General features: G+C 39.1%; 1 protein-coding gene and 1 long non-coding RNA gene across 4 annotated transcripts in view; one reads left to right on the top strand and one right to left on the bottom strand.

Annotated features, from left to right (window-relative positions):
• The window catches only part of LOC115836051, a 29363-nt gene extending 14706 nt beyond the window's left edge, over positions 1 to 14657 (bottom strand). Inside the window, exons 1-2 of the long non-coding RNA XR_004031052.1 lie at positions 14572 to 14657; positions 7766 to 7840 (exon numbers count right to left, since the gene is read on the bottom strand). This is a non-coding gene — a long non-coding RNA (uncharacterized LOC115836051). The remainder of the gene's footprint in view (positions 1 to 7765; positions 7841 to 14571) is intronic.
• The window catches only part of GASK1B (golgi associated kinase 1B), a 51394-nt gene continuing 44671 nt past the window's right edge, over positions 13260 to 19982 (top strand). Inside the window, exons 1-4 of one of the 3 annotated variants that reach the window (XM_030816271.1) lie at positions 13260 to 13399; positions 13704 to 13807; positions 14592 to 14644; positions 15903 to 17036. In XM_030816271.1, the coding sequence (XP_030672131.1) occupies positions 16127 to 17036 (910 nt within the window). In that variant the 5' untranslated portion in view covers positions 13260 to 13399; positions 13704 to 13807; positions 14592 to 14644; positions 15903 to 16126. The other 2 variants (XM_003257899.4, XM_003257898.4) reach the window with 2 other exon arrangements.

Genomic DNA, 19982 nt, shown 5'->3' with positions numbered 1-19982 from the left:
GCGGGGTGAGGTGACGGGCACCTGTAATCCCAGCTACTCGGGAGGCTGAGGCAGGAGAATTGGTTGAACCCAGGAGGCAGAGGTTGCAGTGAGCCGAGATCATGCCACTGCACTCCAGCCTGGACGGCAAGAGCAAAACTCTGTCTCAAAACAAAACAAAACAAAACAAACAAAAAAATTGTATGGGTCACACAACAAATAATAGCTAAAGCTAAAAATGAAGGTGAAAGAACAGTAGTTTTTGGTTTCAGTTGCAGTGCTCAAATGCCATCTAAAAAAAAAAATACATGTGAAAAACACTCCGTGCTTGAAAGTTCAGAGACCTGAATTTTAGTCCCTGATCTGCCTCTAACATGTGATTTTTTTTTTTTTAAATTATACTTTAGGTTTTAGGGTACATGTGTACAATGTGCAGGTTTGTTACATATGTATCCATGTGCCACGTTGATTTCCTGCACCCATTAACTCGTCATTTAGCATTAGGTATATCTCCTAATGCTGTCCCTCCCGCCTCCCCCAACCGCACAACAGTCCCCGGAGTGTGATGTTCCCCTTCCTGTGTCCATGAGTTCTCATTGTTCAATTCCCACCTATGAGTGAGAACATGCGGTGTTTGGTTTTTTGTCCTTGCGATAGTTTACTGAGAATGATGGTTTCCAGTTTCATCCATGTCCCTACAAAGGATATGAACTCATCCTTTTTTATGGCTGCATAGTATTCCATGGTGTGTATGTGCCACATTTTCTTAATCCAGTCTATTGTTGTTGGACATTTGGGTTGGTTCCAAGTCTTTGCTATTGTGAATAGTGCCGCAATAAACATACGTGTGCATGTGTCTTTATAGCAGCATGATTTATAGTCCTTTGGGTATATACCCAGTAATGGGATGGCTGGGTCAAATGGTATTTCTAGTTCTAGATCCCTGAGGAATCGCCACACTGACTTTCACAATGGTTGAACTAGTTTACAGTCCCACCAACAGTGTAAAAGTGTTCCTATTTCTCCACATCCTCTCCAGCACGAGCAAACACATTCAAAAGCTAGCAGAAGGCTAGAAATAACTAAAATCAGAGCAGAACTGAAGGAAATAGAGACACAAAAAACCCATCAAAAAATTAATGAATCCAGGAGCTGGTTTTTTGAAAAGATCAACAAAATTGATAGACCGCTAGCAAGACTAATAAAGAAGAAAAGAGAGAAGAATCAAATAGACGCAATAAAAAATGAAAAAGGGGATATCACCACCGATCCCACAGAAATACAATCTACCATCAGAGAATACTACAAACACCTCTATGCAAATAAACTAGAAAATCTAGAAGAAATGGATAAATTCCTCGACAAATACACCCTCCCAAGACTAAATCAGGAAGAAGTTGAATCTGAATAGACCTCTAACATGTGATCTTGAACAAGTGACTAACATTACTCTTTCTCACTATCAATATACCTGACATTATGAAAGTCAACAAGAAAGATTTAAAAAGTAGTTTAGGAAAATCTATATTTAAAATGATAGAATGCTCTATATGTTCTGATAAAGCTGTTGATTTAGGAAAATTAAATAGGAGAGAAAGTCTTGTATAATGAAAATATCACTTAATTTGAATTTAAGAGTTCTGATTCTGTCTGACTCTCAAGTTATTTACTGGTAGGCCCCTCAAGCTGCTGCTTGTATAAAATCAGTGGATTATATTTAGTTTATCTCTTAGGCCTCTTCCCATTCTAATATTCCACAAAAATACAATGAAACCTCAATTATCCAAACTTTATATTGCTTGCTTCTTATAAAATGGAAATGTGTTTATCCTTCTGGAGGTTTGTAGCATTTCTTAAATCTGAAAAATTCTTGGCTACTTTCTCTTCAAATATTGTTTTAGTCCCATTTTCTTCTCCTTTCTTTCTGTACCTTGAGTAAACCTTTTAATTATATCTGATAAGTTTCTCATGCCCTTTCTGGATTCTCCATCCTCTTAACTGTCTGTGTGTCTGTTTGGGTATTTTCTTCTGACCTACCTTTTAGTTTATAAATTCTCTTTTCAATTGTATATATTTTGTTTTTTTAATAAGTGAACTATGAGGTGTTTATTGATAATTTCCTTGTACATATCTTGTATTGAATTCAATGATTTTACTTAATCTTTGGGTTGATGAGTTTTTTGAGTTTGAAAATTCTATCATCATCTTTTAAAATATTGTTCTGCCACTATGTCTTTCTCTTTTCTTTGGGTCATCCAGTTACACCTATGTTTGATTTTTTAACCGTGTCCAATACATATCTTAAACACTTGGTTTTAATTTTTTCTATTTATTTTTCTAATACTTTGCTTTTATATTTAATATTTTCTAGGGACCTGTTTTTAATTTCATAAACCTCCTGTTCTGCTTTGTTCTATCTGCCTTTAAAATCAAATAAATGTTTTTTTAAATTTCAGATTTCTGAAAAACTTCAGACTAAGAATGTCCACTTAATTTTTTTTTTTTTTTTTTTTTTTTTTTTGAGACAGAGTCTCACTCTCTCACCCAGGCTGGAGTGCAGTGGCGTGATCTCGGCTCACTACAACCTCCACCTCCTGGGTTCAAGCGATTCTCCTGCCTCAGCCTCCTGAGTAGCTTGGATTACAGGAGCGCACCACCATGCCTGGCTAATTTTTGTATTTTTAGTAGAAATGGGGTTTCACCACATTGGTCAGGCTGATCTCAAACTCCTGACCTTGTGATCCACCTGCCTCGGCCTCCCAAAGTGCTGAGATTACAGGCATGAGCCACTGCGCCTGGCCCCACTGATTTTTTATAGCCTCTAATTTTCTGTTGAAATTCTACCACTCCTTATCTTTTGCTTTACTTTCTTTTATCGATCAATCTAAGTATTTTAAAGTCTGAGTCTCCTGTAGAACTCTAAGTCATTATCTCTATCTTACCGGTAGGGAAACTAAAAAATTTCATGAAGAATAAAATCCATTCTACAATGCGTAATGTAGTCAAAGATCTTGAAAAAGAATTGGTGTCTAAACCGTTATTTTTCACTTTTAATCAATAAACATTATTCCTCTTTAGAGGAGGTAAAAAAAATTACCCATATAAAATATACTGAAAATAAATTCCATTAAACATTAAATGATGAATAGTTCTAAATCTCTATATCTTCTTTGCATTCATTAACTAGCACTTCAGAGCAAAAATAATGGTAGCTTTTGTTATGGCTTCATATTTCTTTAAAATATTGACTTAAAATAGGTTTCCAATCTGGGGAATAGATAAGAACTAATGCCATTTTGTTTTAAACAGAATTGTGTTGTAATCCTCAAGCTAAAGGCATAGCAAAAAAAAAAAAAATGACAACATCACTGGAAATTTGCCTCAGTCTACTTACTGTTCACCATTTAATCAGATACTTTTTAATTCTGGCAGAAAGTCTAAGGAATTCATGGATCCACCTTCTAAGCACATCAAGGAGTGCTAATACACTGGGCAGTTAGAACAATGGCAGCAGAACATTTTATTTAAACTTTTGACATAATAAAATAATAATTTTTTCTTGTTTTGGTAATAATATCATTAATACTTTATAGTTGTGGCATACTACAATGTTAAAGATTCAATTAAGCAAGAGAGCACCATAATACACTTTAAATAAGACTGCTATAACTTTCACAGGCACAGTTTCAAACAGACTAGTCAACCCTCATTATTCATTAGGACTACTTCATATAAGTCAGCTTACCAGTAAGTAGCACTTTACAAAAGCTTCTTATCTACTGACTTACCATATAGGTCTTAGGAAAAATGTTTTATTTTTGAATAGATATATGGATACTATAAAGATGGTGACTGTTTATCACTGTGTTGTGAAATTTCTTGCCTTCCTTCAATTTTTTTTTTTCAAGTGGAGCAATGATTTTCTAAAAAGTCTGAGCCTTCTAAGCATAGCTCATCTCCTGGTAAAAATTGCAGTGCCCCATTAGTTAATAATGCCATCGCAAGCCGTCCTTTTCTCTCTTTTAATGTATGATACAAACAAAATTTGTGCAAGTCAAAGAGCAGGGCAAAGTTTTCATATTTCATAGAGCTTTAAGTAAATTTATTTCATAGAACTGTGGGAGTGCCAGCCAAAGAGCTTCCAGTATGAAACTTTTCAGTTGCCTTTATGGAGATGGCCACTGGCAGCGTACCATCTTGGTCATGCTCGGATGGGCAGGCAGGGAGACGGCAGCTTGCGCAGACAGCACAGGTAAAACGCCTTTGGAGAGAGGCGGCTTCCCAGGCTTGTGAGTTGCAAGAGCCAGGCGTTCCAGTAGCACAGAGCCCGGAAATCCGGCATGCAGTCGGAGCGCGCGTGCAGGCACAGGAAGTGACGGAGAGTTGATGCGTCAGGCTTAGGCTCAGGCTGAGTGCCAGCAGCTGCATGCCTGTCTCCTCGAGTTCCTGAAGGATGGAGCCTGCGTTGTTTTTTTTTTTTTAATTTATTTCTAAATTTCCCGCCTTTTCCCTCTGTGTTGGTCATTTGCTGTTGTTATTTTTGGCATGTTTTATAATTTTCAGTGGGTTTTCAGAATATAGATAGCATACTGTACATTCTCTGTATGATGTTCCCACGAAAGTGCTGTTTTTGTTTTTTAGTGATAAAGCACTTCAGTGAATGACTTTGATCCAGTTGAGACTTAGTTTTAAGCTTTGTTATACTTGACCTTTTTAATTTGTTACTTACAGGATGTGACCATTAATCTTAGAAAGTAGCTTTGCCCAAGTCCTGGACCTGGGTTAGCATGCTCCCTCTGGATTTAATTCTAATCTCTAACTCCTCAGTGCCGTTCAGCTGCTGAAATCTCTGCTCAGCATTGGAGCTTTCTGTTTGCTGTTTCCTACTACGTATCTTGAAGGCTTGCCTTGTACATGCACAAGTCAGAAATTTACCCACAGTTTGAGGGAACTTAGGATGCAAATTTGGGGACACTCTCTTAGCTTCCTGTCTTTTTCAATAGTTTGTTCCTCAAATCAGAGCTCCTTTGGCATCCTGAAACGCCAGACTTTTCTCCTCTGACGTGTGACTCCTTCTTTCTTGGGCTCTTTTCGCCTTCACCGCAACTTGGAAAATGCCCCGAGGAAAATTCCGAGGTGAATGTTGAATACATCTTGTATGCTTCCCTTTTTCAAGGATTCTAGCTGCTCAATATTACTTGCACTGGCTCTCCAATGCCTTCAGAGGATTGTTTATATATATATTTTTTCCAATTCTTAGACTTATTTTTGGTAGGAGGTTTAGTTAAATGTAAGCTACACTGTTGACTCCAGGGTCCAACATTTTATCCAGTGAATTTTAATTTGAACAGTTTTATCATTTCTAAATGTTATTTTAAGATTTCTTTTTAATGTGTACCCAATCATTTTTAAAACCTTTCGTTGCATGTTCCCTTTGTCTTCCTTTATACGGTTTATATTTATCTATCTATATTTATGTTTGGATTCAAGTAATTCCAAAAATTCTCTCTCTCTCTTTGTGTTTTCTTTTTCTTTGTATGCTTGTGATTTCTAATATTAACTGCAGATACCTTGATGTCATTTATGGAAGTTTTAAATTTGAGAATCTTTCACTTTTAGGAAATTTGTAAACGATGGATTATATGTGTTTTTTCCTTATTTATTCTGGGTCTAGGTTTTAGGTAAGAGGGCCTTTGAGAGTTTCCAGCCTGACCATATATACTGCTTGAAACAGAAAGTTATACATTTTAATTTTGAATTGTGCTCTCCGTGGAAAACTTGAAAAGAAATAAAAATGTTTCATGATGAACTTATGTTCACCAAGCCTCTCAGACACGTATATGCTTTGGCTGCAGAAATTCCAAACTCAACTTATTAAACTTTTTTATTTTACAAAGCTACACATTTTAGAAATAAATCTATCCACCTGTTAGCCGAAATTCAATTAATTGTAAAGCATTTTTTTTTTATTTAATGAAAAGAAGAGGCCGGGCATGGTGGCTCACACCTGTAATCCCAGCACTTTGGGAGGCTGAGGCGGGCGGATCACGAGGTCAGGAGATCGAGACCATCCTGGCTAACACATTGAAACCCTGTCTCTACTAAAAATACAAAAAAAAAATTAGCCGGGCAAGGTGGCGGGCGCCTATAGTCCCAGCTACTCTGGAGGCTGAGGCAGGAGAATGGCGTGAACCCTAGGGGGCGGAGCCTGCAGTGAGCCGAGATCGCGCCACTGCACTCCAGCCTGGGCGACAGCGAGACTCTGTCTCAAAAAAAAAAAAAAAAAAAAAGAAAAGAAAAGAAGAATGTCTTTTTTTCCACGGTTCAATAATTGAATAAGTGGAAATAAGCTTTGGTTCAGTTTGAAACTTATGACAGATTGGTAGGTGAATTATTTATCAATGAAAATGAATTATCTATAAAACTACCCAAAGCAGTCCATTACTGTCACTTGGTAGACAAATTTAGCATGATTAGAATTGACATATTTGAGGTAAGTAGGCATGGTCTACTTAATTATATTGAGACAGATAGAATGGGGAGAATCGAGACCTGAAACTCGACATTTCTGTTCGGTTTGGGCAGGTTCTCAGGGTGGTAGATGAGGAAGAAGGTGGAGAACAGGATAGAAATGAAATTTTGAGAAGGGAGTCCAGCCTAGAAGGTAGGATCCTATAAGTCCCTTGACTGCTACGCCATTGTATATCATTTTAACTGCTACTTCCAAAGTGATTGCACAATGTCTATCACATGATAGTTCCTCCAAAAATATTTTAAATGAAAAAAATAAAAGAATAATAGAGGAGTCTAAAGATATGACAACAAATACTTCAGTCTCTAATAAGCGATTACAGGTTTCTCCATAATAAGGAGATACCTGCCAGGAGAACTGACTAAATCCATCCAATAATTGGATGACCTCTCCCTTGATCAAAGTATAAATGGGCATGACCAACTCTGAATCTCATTTTGACCATAATAAATGAATATTTCTAAGGTCTGTCTTTCCCCACCTGATAATGACAAAGCCAACTTTTTTTTTTTGGCATGGTAAGGGCTTGCATGTATTAATTCATCTAATCTTCACACCAGCTCCATGAGATCGATGCCATTATTAAGAAAGGTAAAACAAGTATTCAATTATTATACCCCCCTATTTCAATTACATTGCCATGACTTACCTCATTATAGCTTCATAGGTTACCATAGACTAGTTCTAAATTTCAAAGGCAAAAATGGCCAAAGATTTGAATCCAAAGTAACGTGCAGACTACATTCCTGATTATATTTTAAGTCTTTTGTTAAGTATAAAAGAAGATAGTGAAGCAAATTCTGGATAATTTGCTGCATTAGTAACTTAATAATACAACTGTTTCTTGAACCTGAAATCATGTGTTGGTCAATGAGTCTTACCAACAGTGTCTTATTCTTTAGAGAGTGCCTAGCCATTAGTATCATCCTTGCAAGAAAAGAGAAAATAATGAATGAGCAATTATGTCTTACAGTATATCGAGCACTGTGCTGAGTGCTTTACATATAACGTGCAATTTAATTATTAGAACCGTTCTGTATACTAGATACAATGCTCTTAGCTTTTCAGATGAGGAAACTGGGCAAAATTAAATATCTTGCCAAAAGCACCTACCTGAGATAGGAATCTTTTTGTTTACAAGTTCATTAACTCAGTTAAATGCAGATTTATTGTCATAAATTATATTGTCTGGCTATTTCTCTAAGCAATTAGTGCAAAGATAAAACAAGGAGTTGCCTCAGAATTAATGATTACCTCAGTCAAGGGTGGCTTCATTCCCCAGAGAACTGCAGTATAATGTGCATTCTTAACCAAAGCACTGGTCATTTCCTGTGGAAAAATAATTGGAGTGTGTTATATTTAGAGAACGACATGTTCATTCTTACAAAAATATTCAATTTTTTTTCTCTGTGTTATACTCCTTGGTATCTTTTCTTCTTTTTATTTCAGAACCTATTCCAAGCTTCTAACCAAAAGCTTTTAGGCTTATAATTTTTGGCTATGCTACGTTACATGACCATGGGAACCTGATGACTGCCTCTTGGAAAACAGTATGATTTTACTATAAAAGGAGTCTTTATGGATTCATAACTGGTGATGAGCTGTTGAGGATTGATTTTTCTCTGGCATTTTTCCTTAGGCAGTCCTTCCACACCCAGCCATGAGTGCTCCTGGTTTTCATTCCATGTGCTGTGAACTGCAGTCTCTCTCAAATTACTTCTTTTTCCAGTTTCTACATGCTGTGAACTTGCTTTGAGAAGGGGCTTGAATCTATAGAGCTGAGTAGGTGAGAGTGGGTGGCTGGGCAGGGTATGTGATGTTAACACATTCTGTGTTTTCGATCCAAAGCATAAAATATCAGGAAGGAAATGGAACTTTCATAAAGATGGGAAAAGGAATAGAACAACCTTAGATAAACTGCAAATATTGTTTTAACTCTTCTCTCAACTTTTTGCTTTTCTGTCCTTCTTCTTTTGGCATCTTTCTCTCTCCCCCCTGGCCTGCCCCATTCTTTTTGGGGCTTCTCACTAGGGCAGTCACCCGGAGGGCTTGTTTCAATATCTGTATTGAAATAAGACTGTCCTCCAGTTTCCAATTCCATAGGTCTCAGGTGGGTTTTGAGGATTTTCATTTCTAACAAATTTCTAGGTGAAGCTGATGCTGCTGGTCCAGGGCCACACTTTGAGAACCACTGGCCTTTGGATGTGTTTTACCATCTTAATATGTTCATTCATTCATGCATTTGTTCATTCATTCATGAATTTGTTCATTCAATTAATGTCCAGGCAGTGCCTTACACATTGCATACTCCCCAGAGAATCCAGCTTTAGTGACAAGCATTGAGTAGGACTTCAATACATTTTAAACTGTTGTGCAACGTACATTTCTCTAAGTCTCTCTAGCCCATGGCTACCAAGCGTTCTTTGGCAGGAGTGACTTGAACTGCACTGACTTTTACCTTCTCCTGCATAAAACAAGAACTCCAGCACCTCTCCAAAAAGCACTTATTGTGTCTTAGGGATGCCTAGTCTTGTAGTTCATATGCTTATAACCCAGGCAGTTCTGGTTACCACACACAAGCCTCTTTCATGGATGTTTTCTCTCTGTGCAGCTACTTATGGGCAACTTACTGCTGCGCCTGCTGCCGTTGCTGCTTTCTATGGTAACCATGAAGTACACACCATGGGAGCTACCCACCCATGCTCCAGAAGTTGCAATACCTGAGAGGTGATGGAGAGGATGAGATGCTCCCTGACTCTGCATCATATTTCCTCACCTTGCAAGCCAATGGCTGCTGATGCTTTGATATTGCACAGAATAATGTATGAAAATATCTCCATCAGTGCCTTCCTGTAGTTCTTCTTTTCTGGTGCTTGAATCCATAGTGCTGGGGAGGTGGGTGTGGGTGAATGGGTAGGGTATGTAACATTAACCCAGTCTGTCTTTTCCAATCCAGTTTTGCTATCAATTCTTGGAACTTGTGTATGTAGTTACATACCCCAACATTGTATCAGATATGCTATATATGTCTGAATCACAATAGGTGATCCAACTCAGTTCCAAAACTACCAGATACAGATGAATAAAGGATTCCAAATTTCTTTCTACATTTTCTCCTGCACTTTAAGGTGTTTGTGTATAATCCCAATGCATTTCTAACATCCCAAATTTAATCTAGTGAAGCCAGGGGCCTTTCCTTCCTTTAAATGTACTCTGTAGATTTTTTTCTTTTACATAAACTATACCTTAGTTGAGGAGAGAAAAAAATAATTTCTTGGTCTGCACTAGTTTCCTGCAAGGAGCCCAAGGGTTGAGCAGTTTTATCCAATCTTTACCCCTTTACAAAGACAGAAAACTACTGCTGCGTGGGTTGTTCTGTCTATGCCAAGAATGACCTAGAGCCAGTGTGTCTGTCCTGGTTTCTCCTTTGTGTGTGTGCCCTGGGGACACAGATGGAGCAGAGTATCGAGACCTTGAGTGCCCATTTCTGAAATAGGGAAGCTTAGTTGTCTAGATTGTGTGGGGGCTTTTTGAAGAAACCCAGGGCAACCTCCAATTTTCCTAATTCTTACTTTATTCCATGACGACTGTATGAATTATCAGATTTTAGAACTATAAAACAAATGCAAATTATTCTAATCTGCATAAATTATCTAATTATTAAGAAGTGAAATAATAACTTTATACATGTCTATCATTTCAAATATATGCAAAATTGGCTGTCATACGTTTTATCTGTTTACCATATCATGGTATGTTCACGCAGACATCACCCAGCTTCTGGTCATGTGGCAGGACCATTCTAACACAGACACAACATCGAATAATGGAACAAACGTTCCTAGGGAAATGAGGCAAATGGATTATTGCAAGAGATTTCCATACCAGGAGAATGGAGGAAGGTGCATGGTATAATAGTAGACAGAGGAGAGAATACCTAATACAATGCAATGCCAGGCTTTTTATCTGCTGGAAATATGCTTATTTGGTGTTCTCTTGGTCATATATGAGTGATCAGGCTATGGCACATAGTGTTACTTCATAGACTTGTAAGACCAGTTCTGAGGAGACAGGTGATTTTCTCCAAAAGCACTTCTCCTACTGCAAATAGATGTACTAGTTTAGGTCAACAGGAATGATGTCCTTAGGGGTGAGCAATCAAGTGTCAGATAAAAAGTGCACATATTTCTATAAAATATAGTCAATGTAACTTCTTTTGCATACAGTTCAAAAGACAAATATAATATAGAGTACTATTTAACACTTTTATGACAAAACTTCAAAGATTATTAAGTTAGAAGTTTTTCAGCTGCAGGCAGGGCAGCTTGCTGTCCAGGCCTGGTGTTGGAATGGATAGCAAAGGTATTAGCAAATTCCATACAATAAGAAGGGCAAAGGTTGTACCCAGGAACCTATGCTAATGCTGGGATTATAATTATAATAGGGTTATGCGTCCTAGAAGTCAGGACTATGAGGAGCAAGGGATAGGGTCCCCTAGTGGAAGAGTCTGGGCAGCACTGAACCAGGAACAAGGTATCCATCTGCAGGTCTGCAATCTATGCAACAAACCTGGGTCAACAGTGGCAAGGAAAAACTTAATACTTAAGCTTTTCAGTGATTGGAGTCCTTATATATTGTCCTTCACTTTCCCAAGGGCTCTCAGGAGATGGGCAAGCTGCCACATAGTCACAACAAGTGACACACCTGCCAGGAATGGGGGAAATGAGTGCTGTGGGTGGAAGAATGAGGCCCGATTGACTAATCTGGTTCAGGAGTTGTCCCAGACTGAAGGCAAATAGCCTTTACCAAACTAGGATCTTACTATTGGAAGCCTTGAAGGATTTACGGATTACTTCATTGCCAGTGAAACCTAAGACATCATTTAATTGTAAAAAGGTGTTAACTTGCTCCTAGAACTAAGTATTTAACTCATAGTGCAGTGAATTATAACTCTGCACATTAGAAGCTTTTAAAACTGTGGATTCCTGGGCCCTACTTTAGATCATTTAGAATCTCTGGGAGGATGGATGGGGCCTAGACACTCATATATTTTTAAAATTTTCAGGGGTTTTACTGTTAATATTTAAACAATTTTTAAATGACTGAAGTAACATGCGTTTTTTATTGTAAACAAATTATTTGTCCTACTCTCCTTTTATATAGATTTATAACATATATACAAGGTATAAAGAATATAAAGTTAGTAGCTATTTATCTACCACCTTTTCCAATTTGATTGAAGGATAAGATATATATAAATATAGAAAAGTACGGACATCACAAATGTATAGTCAATGTGTTATCCCAAAATAAACATACTTAGATCAATCCCATCTAAATGAAGAAATAGAACATTCCCACAATCCTGCTCTGCTCATATTGTTTCTCCACTACCATCCTTGCCCCTCCATAAAGATATAAAAAGTCCCCAGGTAATTCTAATGGTCCCTACCATTATCTTACTGTCTACTTTTTCACTTTATTTCTCTCATTGTTTTTTAAGAAGAGAAAGTACTTTAGGCATGAGAATTATTAGTCTCTCTGATCTAACAATATTAATAATAATGAATGCTTTGAATTCTATATGTGCACTCACAGATTATATTGTAAGTTATACATGAATATTATATTGTGGCAACAAATTTTCCAACTAACACTTGTTCAAGGAATTTAGCTTTATTTTTCTAAAACTAAATTAAACTTCTGTGTATCCCATGCTACCTGATGGCAAAAAACACCTTTCCATTCAGTTTCAACAGAGACCATGAGCAATTGATGGCAATTGCTTCTATATTTGAAAATGAGATATGGATCCGCTGTGCTAAGGGAAGTGGGTTGCTGCATTGGGAAGTCTGAGGTTGCTGGAGCAAATGATGGTGACCATGTCCATTGGATCCCTTGTGGGGCAGTACACAGAGGCCCACGTTAGAAAACCAGCCTGCGGGTCAGCTTAAATGCTGCCTAAGAGAACAGCCTGGAGAGATCAGGTGATCTCAACAGAACAGGAGGCTACCAAGTTCCAAGGGACTAAGGGGCCATCAACAGCCAGCTAGAGAGATGCTTTGATAGTGGTGTCTTTGAAGTAACTATCGCAGAGTCAGCTTTACACACCTGCCAAACCTGGAGAGCTTATAAGTTAATTTGCAGCAGTATCAATGGAGTAGCAAGGCCATTTCTGCTATTATTGCTTCTCTCTCTCCACTACCTTGGAACAGCCAGAGCCAGGCTCAAAGTGGGGTGAGTGGCTGGGTGAGTGGTTAAGGAATAAGGGCTCTAGGCAGGAACAAAAAAGAATGTAAGATGGATCTCCTCTGTCCCTTTTCAGTAGATTTTGGTTATGCTTTTTGAGGGACTGCTATCTTCTGGAGAAATTCTGGAAATTTAAAAGAAATTTTTTAAAAAATTGACTATGATATAGAATCAAACATATTAATTAGCTTATGTATATTACGTGTCTGTATGTCTATGACTAACAACTGGAGAACTTTTAAAAAAATTTAAATATGACTGGAAAAGTCATGGGGCCTGCCTGAGTTTCCATTTAAGAAAGTTGAAAAGAGATATCAGGCTACAGAACAGGTTTCAATGGGCAGTGGGGGGAATCACTAAAACTGTGTTCCGATTATATCTGACAAGCCCCATTTATCCACTATATTGGCTAAATCAATATGTTGGCTACAAATAATTCAGTGTGCTTGTCCTCAATTCTACCATGATAGCTTTGCTGTGGTGCAATGGTGACTATCTTTCAAAGCCTGGGCTGAGGAGAGAGGCCTCCGAGCAGTTTAATGAGGCATCATGGGGGATAAAAACAAACACATTGCTGAATATTTCAAATGATCATTCCAAGGTTGCTATCTCATTCAATCATCAGAAGAAACCGATGGGGTAAGTACTATTATTTTTCTTCTCTTACACATGGGGAAACTGAGGCTTAGAGAGGTAAGATTACTTGCCACAGGGGACCACAGATAAGAGGTAAATGAGGAGAATTTAAAGCCAGTCTGCCTCCCTCTTCAGCCCATTCTCTGAATATCATAGTACAGAGTAGATAGTGTAGCCTCCATTAATCCCTATTGTGGCTATAGCAGGGGACAGTGTATTGTTCTTTTTCTAGGAGACATTTTCAGAGTGGGGGTGGGAAGGTAGTCAATGAAATTGACTAACTCACACAACTCTCCCTATCTCCTAGGCATTTCTCCATGAAAAAAATAGCTCTAAAAACAGCTAGAGGAGACGTCTGCTTATTATAACTGGCTTCTGCCAAAGGCTTACTTTTAATTGTTATAGAGCCAGGTCAGTTATTCCTTTGACTGTAGAAGTAGTAAGATGGTTATAAAATTCAGCTTTGGTATGGTTTCCTTGCAAGAAGTTCACATTTTCTATCAAGAAAATTATTCTGTGTGTATGGAAGTGTGTGCCTAAGAGTTTTTGAGTGCAAATAAAATTGTTTTGATGCCTGAATTCTCACAAAGTTTAGCCAAAATATCCAGGTACTTCCAGGCTACTGTCAATATTGGGATTGCTCCTTCTTGTTCCTCCATGTGGCAGGACTTTTAAAGAGGAAAAAAGGACTGAGTTTAGAGTGCTGAAATAACAGCCCGATTATAATTTTTGTCAATTTACCACTTGGACATTTATTCTCTCCTTCCATATATATTCCAACTCCTTGCTCTTTTTGCATTGTAAAATATAGTATTTTTAGGATTATACACCATATGCTAATCTTTTACCCACTCTTCAGTATCACAACTTTCTTTCTCTGTGGGGAGGAAAAATCCCTGTCCCCTTTCTGTCTTCTTGCCTTTTGATTCTGTTTGCCATAGTTTAATTGAGACCCCAAGGTCATCAGCCCCTGCCTTTGTGCTAGGACACAAAAACCACCCAGGCCAATCCCTAACCTGTTTTTTCAAAAAACCTCCAATCAGAGAGAATCCACGACTTCTTTTTGTGAACTGTTGCACCGTGCAACTGCACACTATAAATGTCTTTCCTTATCTATGTGCACTCTTACCTCACTGTTCTGTTTTTTCCCCTCGTTTATATTAACTCGTTCTTACCTTTTTTTCTGAACTTCTAGGCCTTCTTTTTCCAGAACTGGTGGAAGACAAATGAAACGGCCAAGATGGTAAGGTGAGTAGTTCCTGGGAATGCTTGTGCTGTAACCCCAAGTTATGTGGAATGGCCACTCGAGGGCTGATGGCATTCCTCATTTTACAAGTTACTTACTTGGCTGCGGCTGCTCCACCAAGATAGCAAACACTCTCGATCTTTTGAACTTCATGAGACTGACATTTCTGAGTCTGTTTGCGAACAGGACACTAGAGGGCTCCCAGGGGTTAAAAATAAGTGGAAATTTATTTGAATGAAAACTGATTCTCTACGGCATTTCTTTTTTCCGAATTTAAATTAAAGTTTATTTTGTTAACTATTGTTTTTAAAAGCTTTATATCTCTTAAAACCATGCAGCAGTCAGTTTCCAAGTTTTGCTCTGCAATCAGTAGTTTTCAAGGGAGCTTTTAAAGCTGAACTGAAATGTTTGAAACGTGGAACACTCTTGACCATGAAATATGTTCTACTTACATGCCTCAGCCTTTAAAAGTTCTTTGCATTAGAGTCAAGATTACATTCTTCCTGGAGCCAAGCATGGGGCCAGCTGTGTAAGTAAGGTTGCTTACGAGTTTCTTCTGTTTCTTTTTAATAGTGAAAAAACAGAACTAGAGATGCTTTTATTTTCTTTCAGCTGACTTCGGTGGAAAGAAAAGAAATAAAAAGCAGTCAGAGTTGTGTTGTGTTGTGTGTGTGTATGTGTGAGAGAGAGAGAAAGAGAGAGAGAAACAGAATAAATGCAACTGCTTCCAAGATATATGGACATTTATGGCTTTGTATTATACTAACAATGTAAGCTAATGGAACATATTATTAATATGAAGAAAAATTTCTACCATTAGGCTAAGAGAATATGTTTCTAAATTTTATTGTTAATACTTGCTGCTGGTACTTAGTTAATTCAGGACTTTAAAAAATAAAAATGGTATAGTTATAGAGTATTAAAAAATCATCTATTACTTGTCTTAAGTTCTTTCTGAATTTCAAAAAGGAAAAGCCCAGGTTTGTCTCATTTTAACGCTTTTGCTTCAGAGTCAACCTAAATGACTCTAGGTACAAGTTATAAAACACTTTTGGATTTTTGTGGCTTGTTTTCACTACTTTAAAGTGACTATCAAACCTATACATCTATCTCGTTTCCATGTTTTTAAATTTTATTTTTAAAAACATTTAGTGGTGATATTTATGAAAGGAAATGATTACTTTTTTTCTTGACTCTTGTAGAGGAACTTAAATGGTTTGAGATTGTGACTCAGTTAACTCTGTATCCATTCATTTCCAGAAACAAGCCGCATTTCTCCTTGGGGAGACTGATAATTTAAAAGGTTTGTTGTGTCAGAAACATTCCCAGCTTCATCACCAACCCTTTCCTTCCACCTCTGCCAACTGGAGACCACTTATATCCTGAAGCGGACGCGACAGCTGAAGTCAGGAAACCATGCATCACATTAGCAGGAGCCAACTGCAGACTTTAAACTCCGTTCAACATGTGGATGCGGCAGAGAAATGACCTGTCCAGACAAGCCGGGGCAGCTCATAAACTGGTTCATCTGCTCCCTGTGCGTCCCGCGGGTGCGTAAGCTCTGGAGCAGCCGGCGTCCAAGGACCCGGAGAAACCTTCTGCTGGGCACTGCCTGTGCCATCTACTTGGGCTTCCTGGTGAGCCAGGTGGGGAGGGCCTCTCTCCAGCACGGACAGGCGGCTGAGAAGGGGCCACATCGCAGCCGCGACACCGCCGAGCCATCCTTCCCTGAGATACCCCTGGATGGTACCCTGGCCCCTCCAGAGTCCCAGGGCAATGGGTCCACTCTGCAGCCCAATGTGGTGTACATTACCCTACGCTCCAAGCGCAGCAAGCCTGCCAATATCCGTGGCACCGTGAAGCCCAAGCGTAGGAAAAAGCATGCAGTGGCATCGGCTGCCCCAGGGCAGGAGGCTTTGGTCGGACCATCCCTTCAGCCGCAGGAAGCGGCAAGGGAAGCTGATGCTGTAGCACCTGGGTACGCTCAGGGAGCAAACCTGGTTAAGATTGGAGAGCGACCCTGGAGGTTGGTGCGGGGTCCGGGAGTGCGAGCCGGAGGCCCAGACTTCCTGCAGCCCAGCTCCAGGGAGAGCAACATTAGGATCTACAGCGAGAGCGCCCCCTCCTGGCTGAGCAAAGATGACATCCGAAGAATGCGACTCTTGGCGGACAGCGCAGTGGCAGGGCTCCGGCCTGTGTCCTCTAAGAGCGGAGCCCGTTTGCTGGTGCTGGACGGGGGCGCACCTGGCGCTGTGCTCCGCTGCGGCCCTAGCCCCTGTGGGCTTCTCAAGCAGCCCCTGGACATGAGTGAGGTGTTTGCCTTCCACCTAGACAGGATCCTGGGGCTCAACAGGACCCTGCCGTCTGTGAGCAGGAAAGCAGAGTTCATCCAAGGTAACAGATTCACATGCTTCGTTATTTGCAGCTGTTGGAGATTCTGGTTCATTTTCTCTTTTCCCTCACTCTCTTTTTCTAAATGATTTTTCTCCACCCACGGTTCACATTTGGACAGCAGCAGCAGCAGCGTGTCTTTCCATGCGCTTGGCATTCTTTATTTTCCCAGCCTGGGAGGATATGAGAGTTCCAGGGAAATGCTGTATTGGACATGCAAGAGTAAGCCCATACTGTATAATCTTTGCTCTCCATTTCCCTCGCTGCACTTCCCACTGGCTTATTAAATCTAATTAAAGCCAACGGCAATTTGCATGATGAGGAGAGGAAGCTAGGCTGGAGGCAAAGAACTTGCTGACAGTCAGGCATACTATTAAATAGGTTACTATGGGAGGAAGTAGAAGTTTTTAAAAGTAAGGGGGAAGCGGGTTATCGTTCTTGAGCAGATGGAATCTTCTTAAGCGGCGCAGAGCCAGACCATGTTAGGTTCAAACCCCTTTTTTTTTCAATGGATTTAACCTCTTTATTTAACAAATAAAAAGAATGAGCAAAAATTGGTAATTTGTTCAGTATGTATACTAACTAGCTCTGTGGTTTTATCAAGCCCCTGACTATGGTCTATTGAGCCTGTCTTTCAAGATTCTCCCTTCTTGGGTGACAAACATTTTGGCAGGTTCTAACATATGTAGCCAGTTGCTGCAGTTGCCAGCAAAAGGATTGGTCTGCGGTCATGCCCATGCCATATAAAGGATATTCTCTGAATATTAAAGCTATTCCAGGGCTTGAATACAAAGTACAGTGAGTCAGTGGCTTATGTTTGAATGCAGAATGATGCCAGAAGTTACAACTTTGAATCCAGATTGGCCCAAGAGGCTAAAATGTACTCCAAAGAGATTATAAACTGAAAGGATACTTAACTTTCTCCAGGTCACCATGAAATTTAGCATTTCAGTGAGGTTCCCAGGGAGGCTAGAATGGAATGGATTAAAATCCCTGGGAGTGGCTGAGACCCAAACTGCATTTCCAATGGCTTTAGCATTATAATTTCGTTGTAGAATGGATACTCCTGGAAGTACCAGTGATTTACTTAGAAAAATTGGACATTCCTTACTGATGGTGGTTCTTGTCTAAGTGCTCCAGATTCACAGGTATGCTTTGATGTCTCAAGTTTACAAAGCAGTCCACCACGATTATGCCAATATAAGAAACCTTCTCAAACATTTAATCTAATGTTGATAAAAATGAATTTTTATTGGGTGCCAACAATTTGCTAAGGATTATACAAATTGATTCATATGTGTTGGCTCCTAGAATTTTCATAACAATGCTGTGAAGTAGGGACTATTATTATTTCCATTTAGTAGATGAGGAAATTGAGGCTTATTGAGACAAAGTAATTGGCCTCAACTCCCACAGCTAGTAGGTGGCTAAGCTGGGTTTTGACTGTAGACCCAGCAAACTTCAGAACATAACTTCTTAGCCACTGGACTTAGGTGAGTATGTAACTTATTATCCAAACTGGAACCATGTGGCATGAAAGGAGATGCTGGTGGGCATTGGGACAACAGGCACACACTGACTGTTCTGAGCAGAGTAGGGCACAGGATCCCCCTTGTTATGCTGTAATCCCATTCATTTTCACGTCATAAAGGCCCCAGAGAGGAGAAGATAAACTCCTGTGTATATCCTGAGGCAGGGTTTTCTGATATGTCCTTTGAGCTTCCCTTAGACGCTCTTGGATGGAAGTTGGGAGAATACAGTAGTGGCTAAGAGCCTGGGCCATGGAGTTGGACTGACTAGGTTTGAACTTACCAATCATACGAGTTGGAAATGTTGCCATGTCTCTTTATGCCTCAGTTTCCCCAGCTGTAAAATGACAATACTGCCTACCATATGAGATTGTTGTTAGTTAATACATGGAAAACACTTAGAATCAGTATTTGCCACAAGACAAACCTTCGATAAATATTGGTTATTATTATTATTATTGTACCAAGCACATGAGGTACCAAGTTCATTGAATTCCTCACGTAATCTCCAAGTTTCATGTGTTACTTCGTTATGTGATAGGACTATGACTAAAACTGCTCAAATAAACTTTTGTAATCACAGTCCCTCTTAGATATTTAATTATTTGCTCTGAGTTTCCAGCATCTTTGAGAACAAAAATTCATTTGAAGGCGGGGTTTATAATCTCAATATAGCCTGGATATTTCTCTCTCCTTTCATATGGGAGTGGTGATGGAAATAAACTGATAAGGCTATACTAATATGACTCAATTTAATAAATAAAATCCCTAAGATTATATCTCAAACAACATTCTCTCTTTGATACCTTCTTCTACTTAGTCATTTAGAGTCACAAAGTCAGGCCAGTTTCTCCAGGGGCTCATGAAATGGTTTCATATAGTTATGAATACCCTACACAATATAATTCTGCTCAAGCAGACTGTTATAGTGATGCAAAGTACATAACTAGAACACTTCTGGTCATGATATAGACAGCATTAGGTTCTCAGTATCTCTACCCATCCACCTATTTCTAGTCTTTTCCTCACTGTGTTTTTCTTCCCTTATTTCCACGGAAGTGTGTAGATTTCTTCTAGGGCCCTCCTATTCTGTTGGTCAGAGTTTGACTTTATTTGAGCCTCTCAGCCCACCCAGGGAGGCAACAGATCTTACCTAGTTACCCAGCATCTTTTTCAGCTTGCTCTATATCATTATATAATACATATTTGTATTATAATCATTTGTTTAATCATCTGTTCCTTCCCACTACTCTCTAGGTCTGTGAAGGCAAAGATACTTCTTGTTTTCTTTAGAATTGCATTTCTGGATCTTAGTAGAGAGTCTGGCCCATAGTAGATGCTCAATAAATATTTTGAATGAATGAAGGAATGCGTTCATTTCTTGTTCCTTGGACTCTAAACAGTAAAACTATACTGGAAG

Source organism: Nomascus leucogenys, chromosome 7b (genome assembly GCF_006542625.1).
Source record: "Nomascus leucogenys isolate Asia chromosome 7b, Asia_NLE_v1, whole genome shotgun sequence".
Taxonomy (NCBI): Eukaryota; Metazoa; Chordata; class Mammalia; order Primates; family Hylobatidae; genus Nomascus; species Nomascus leucogenys.
The sequence above is the reverse complement of the archived record's forward strand: the minus strand, read 5'-3'. Positions and strand labels throughout refer to the sequence as shown.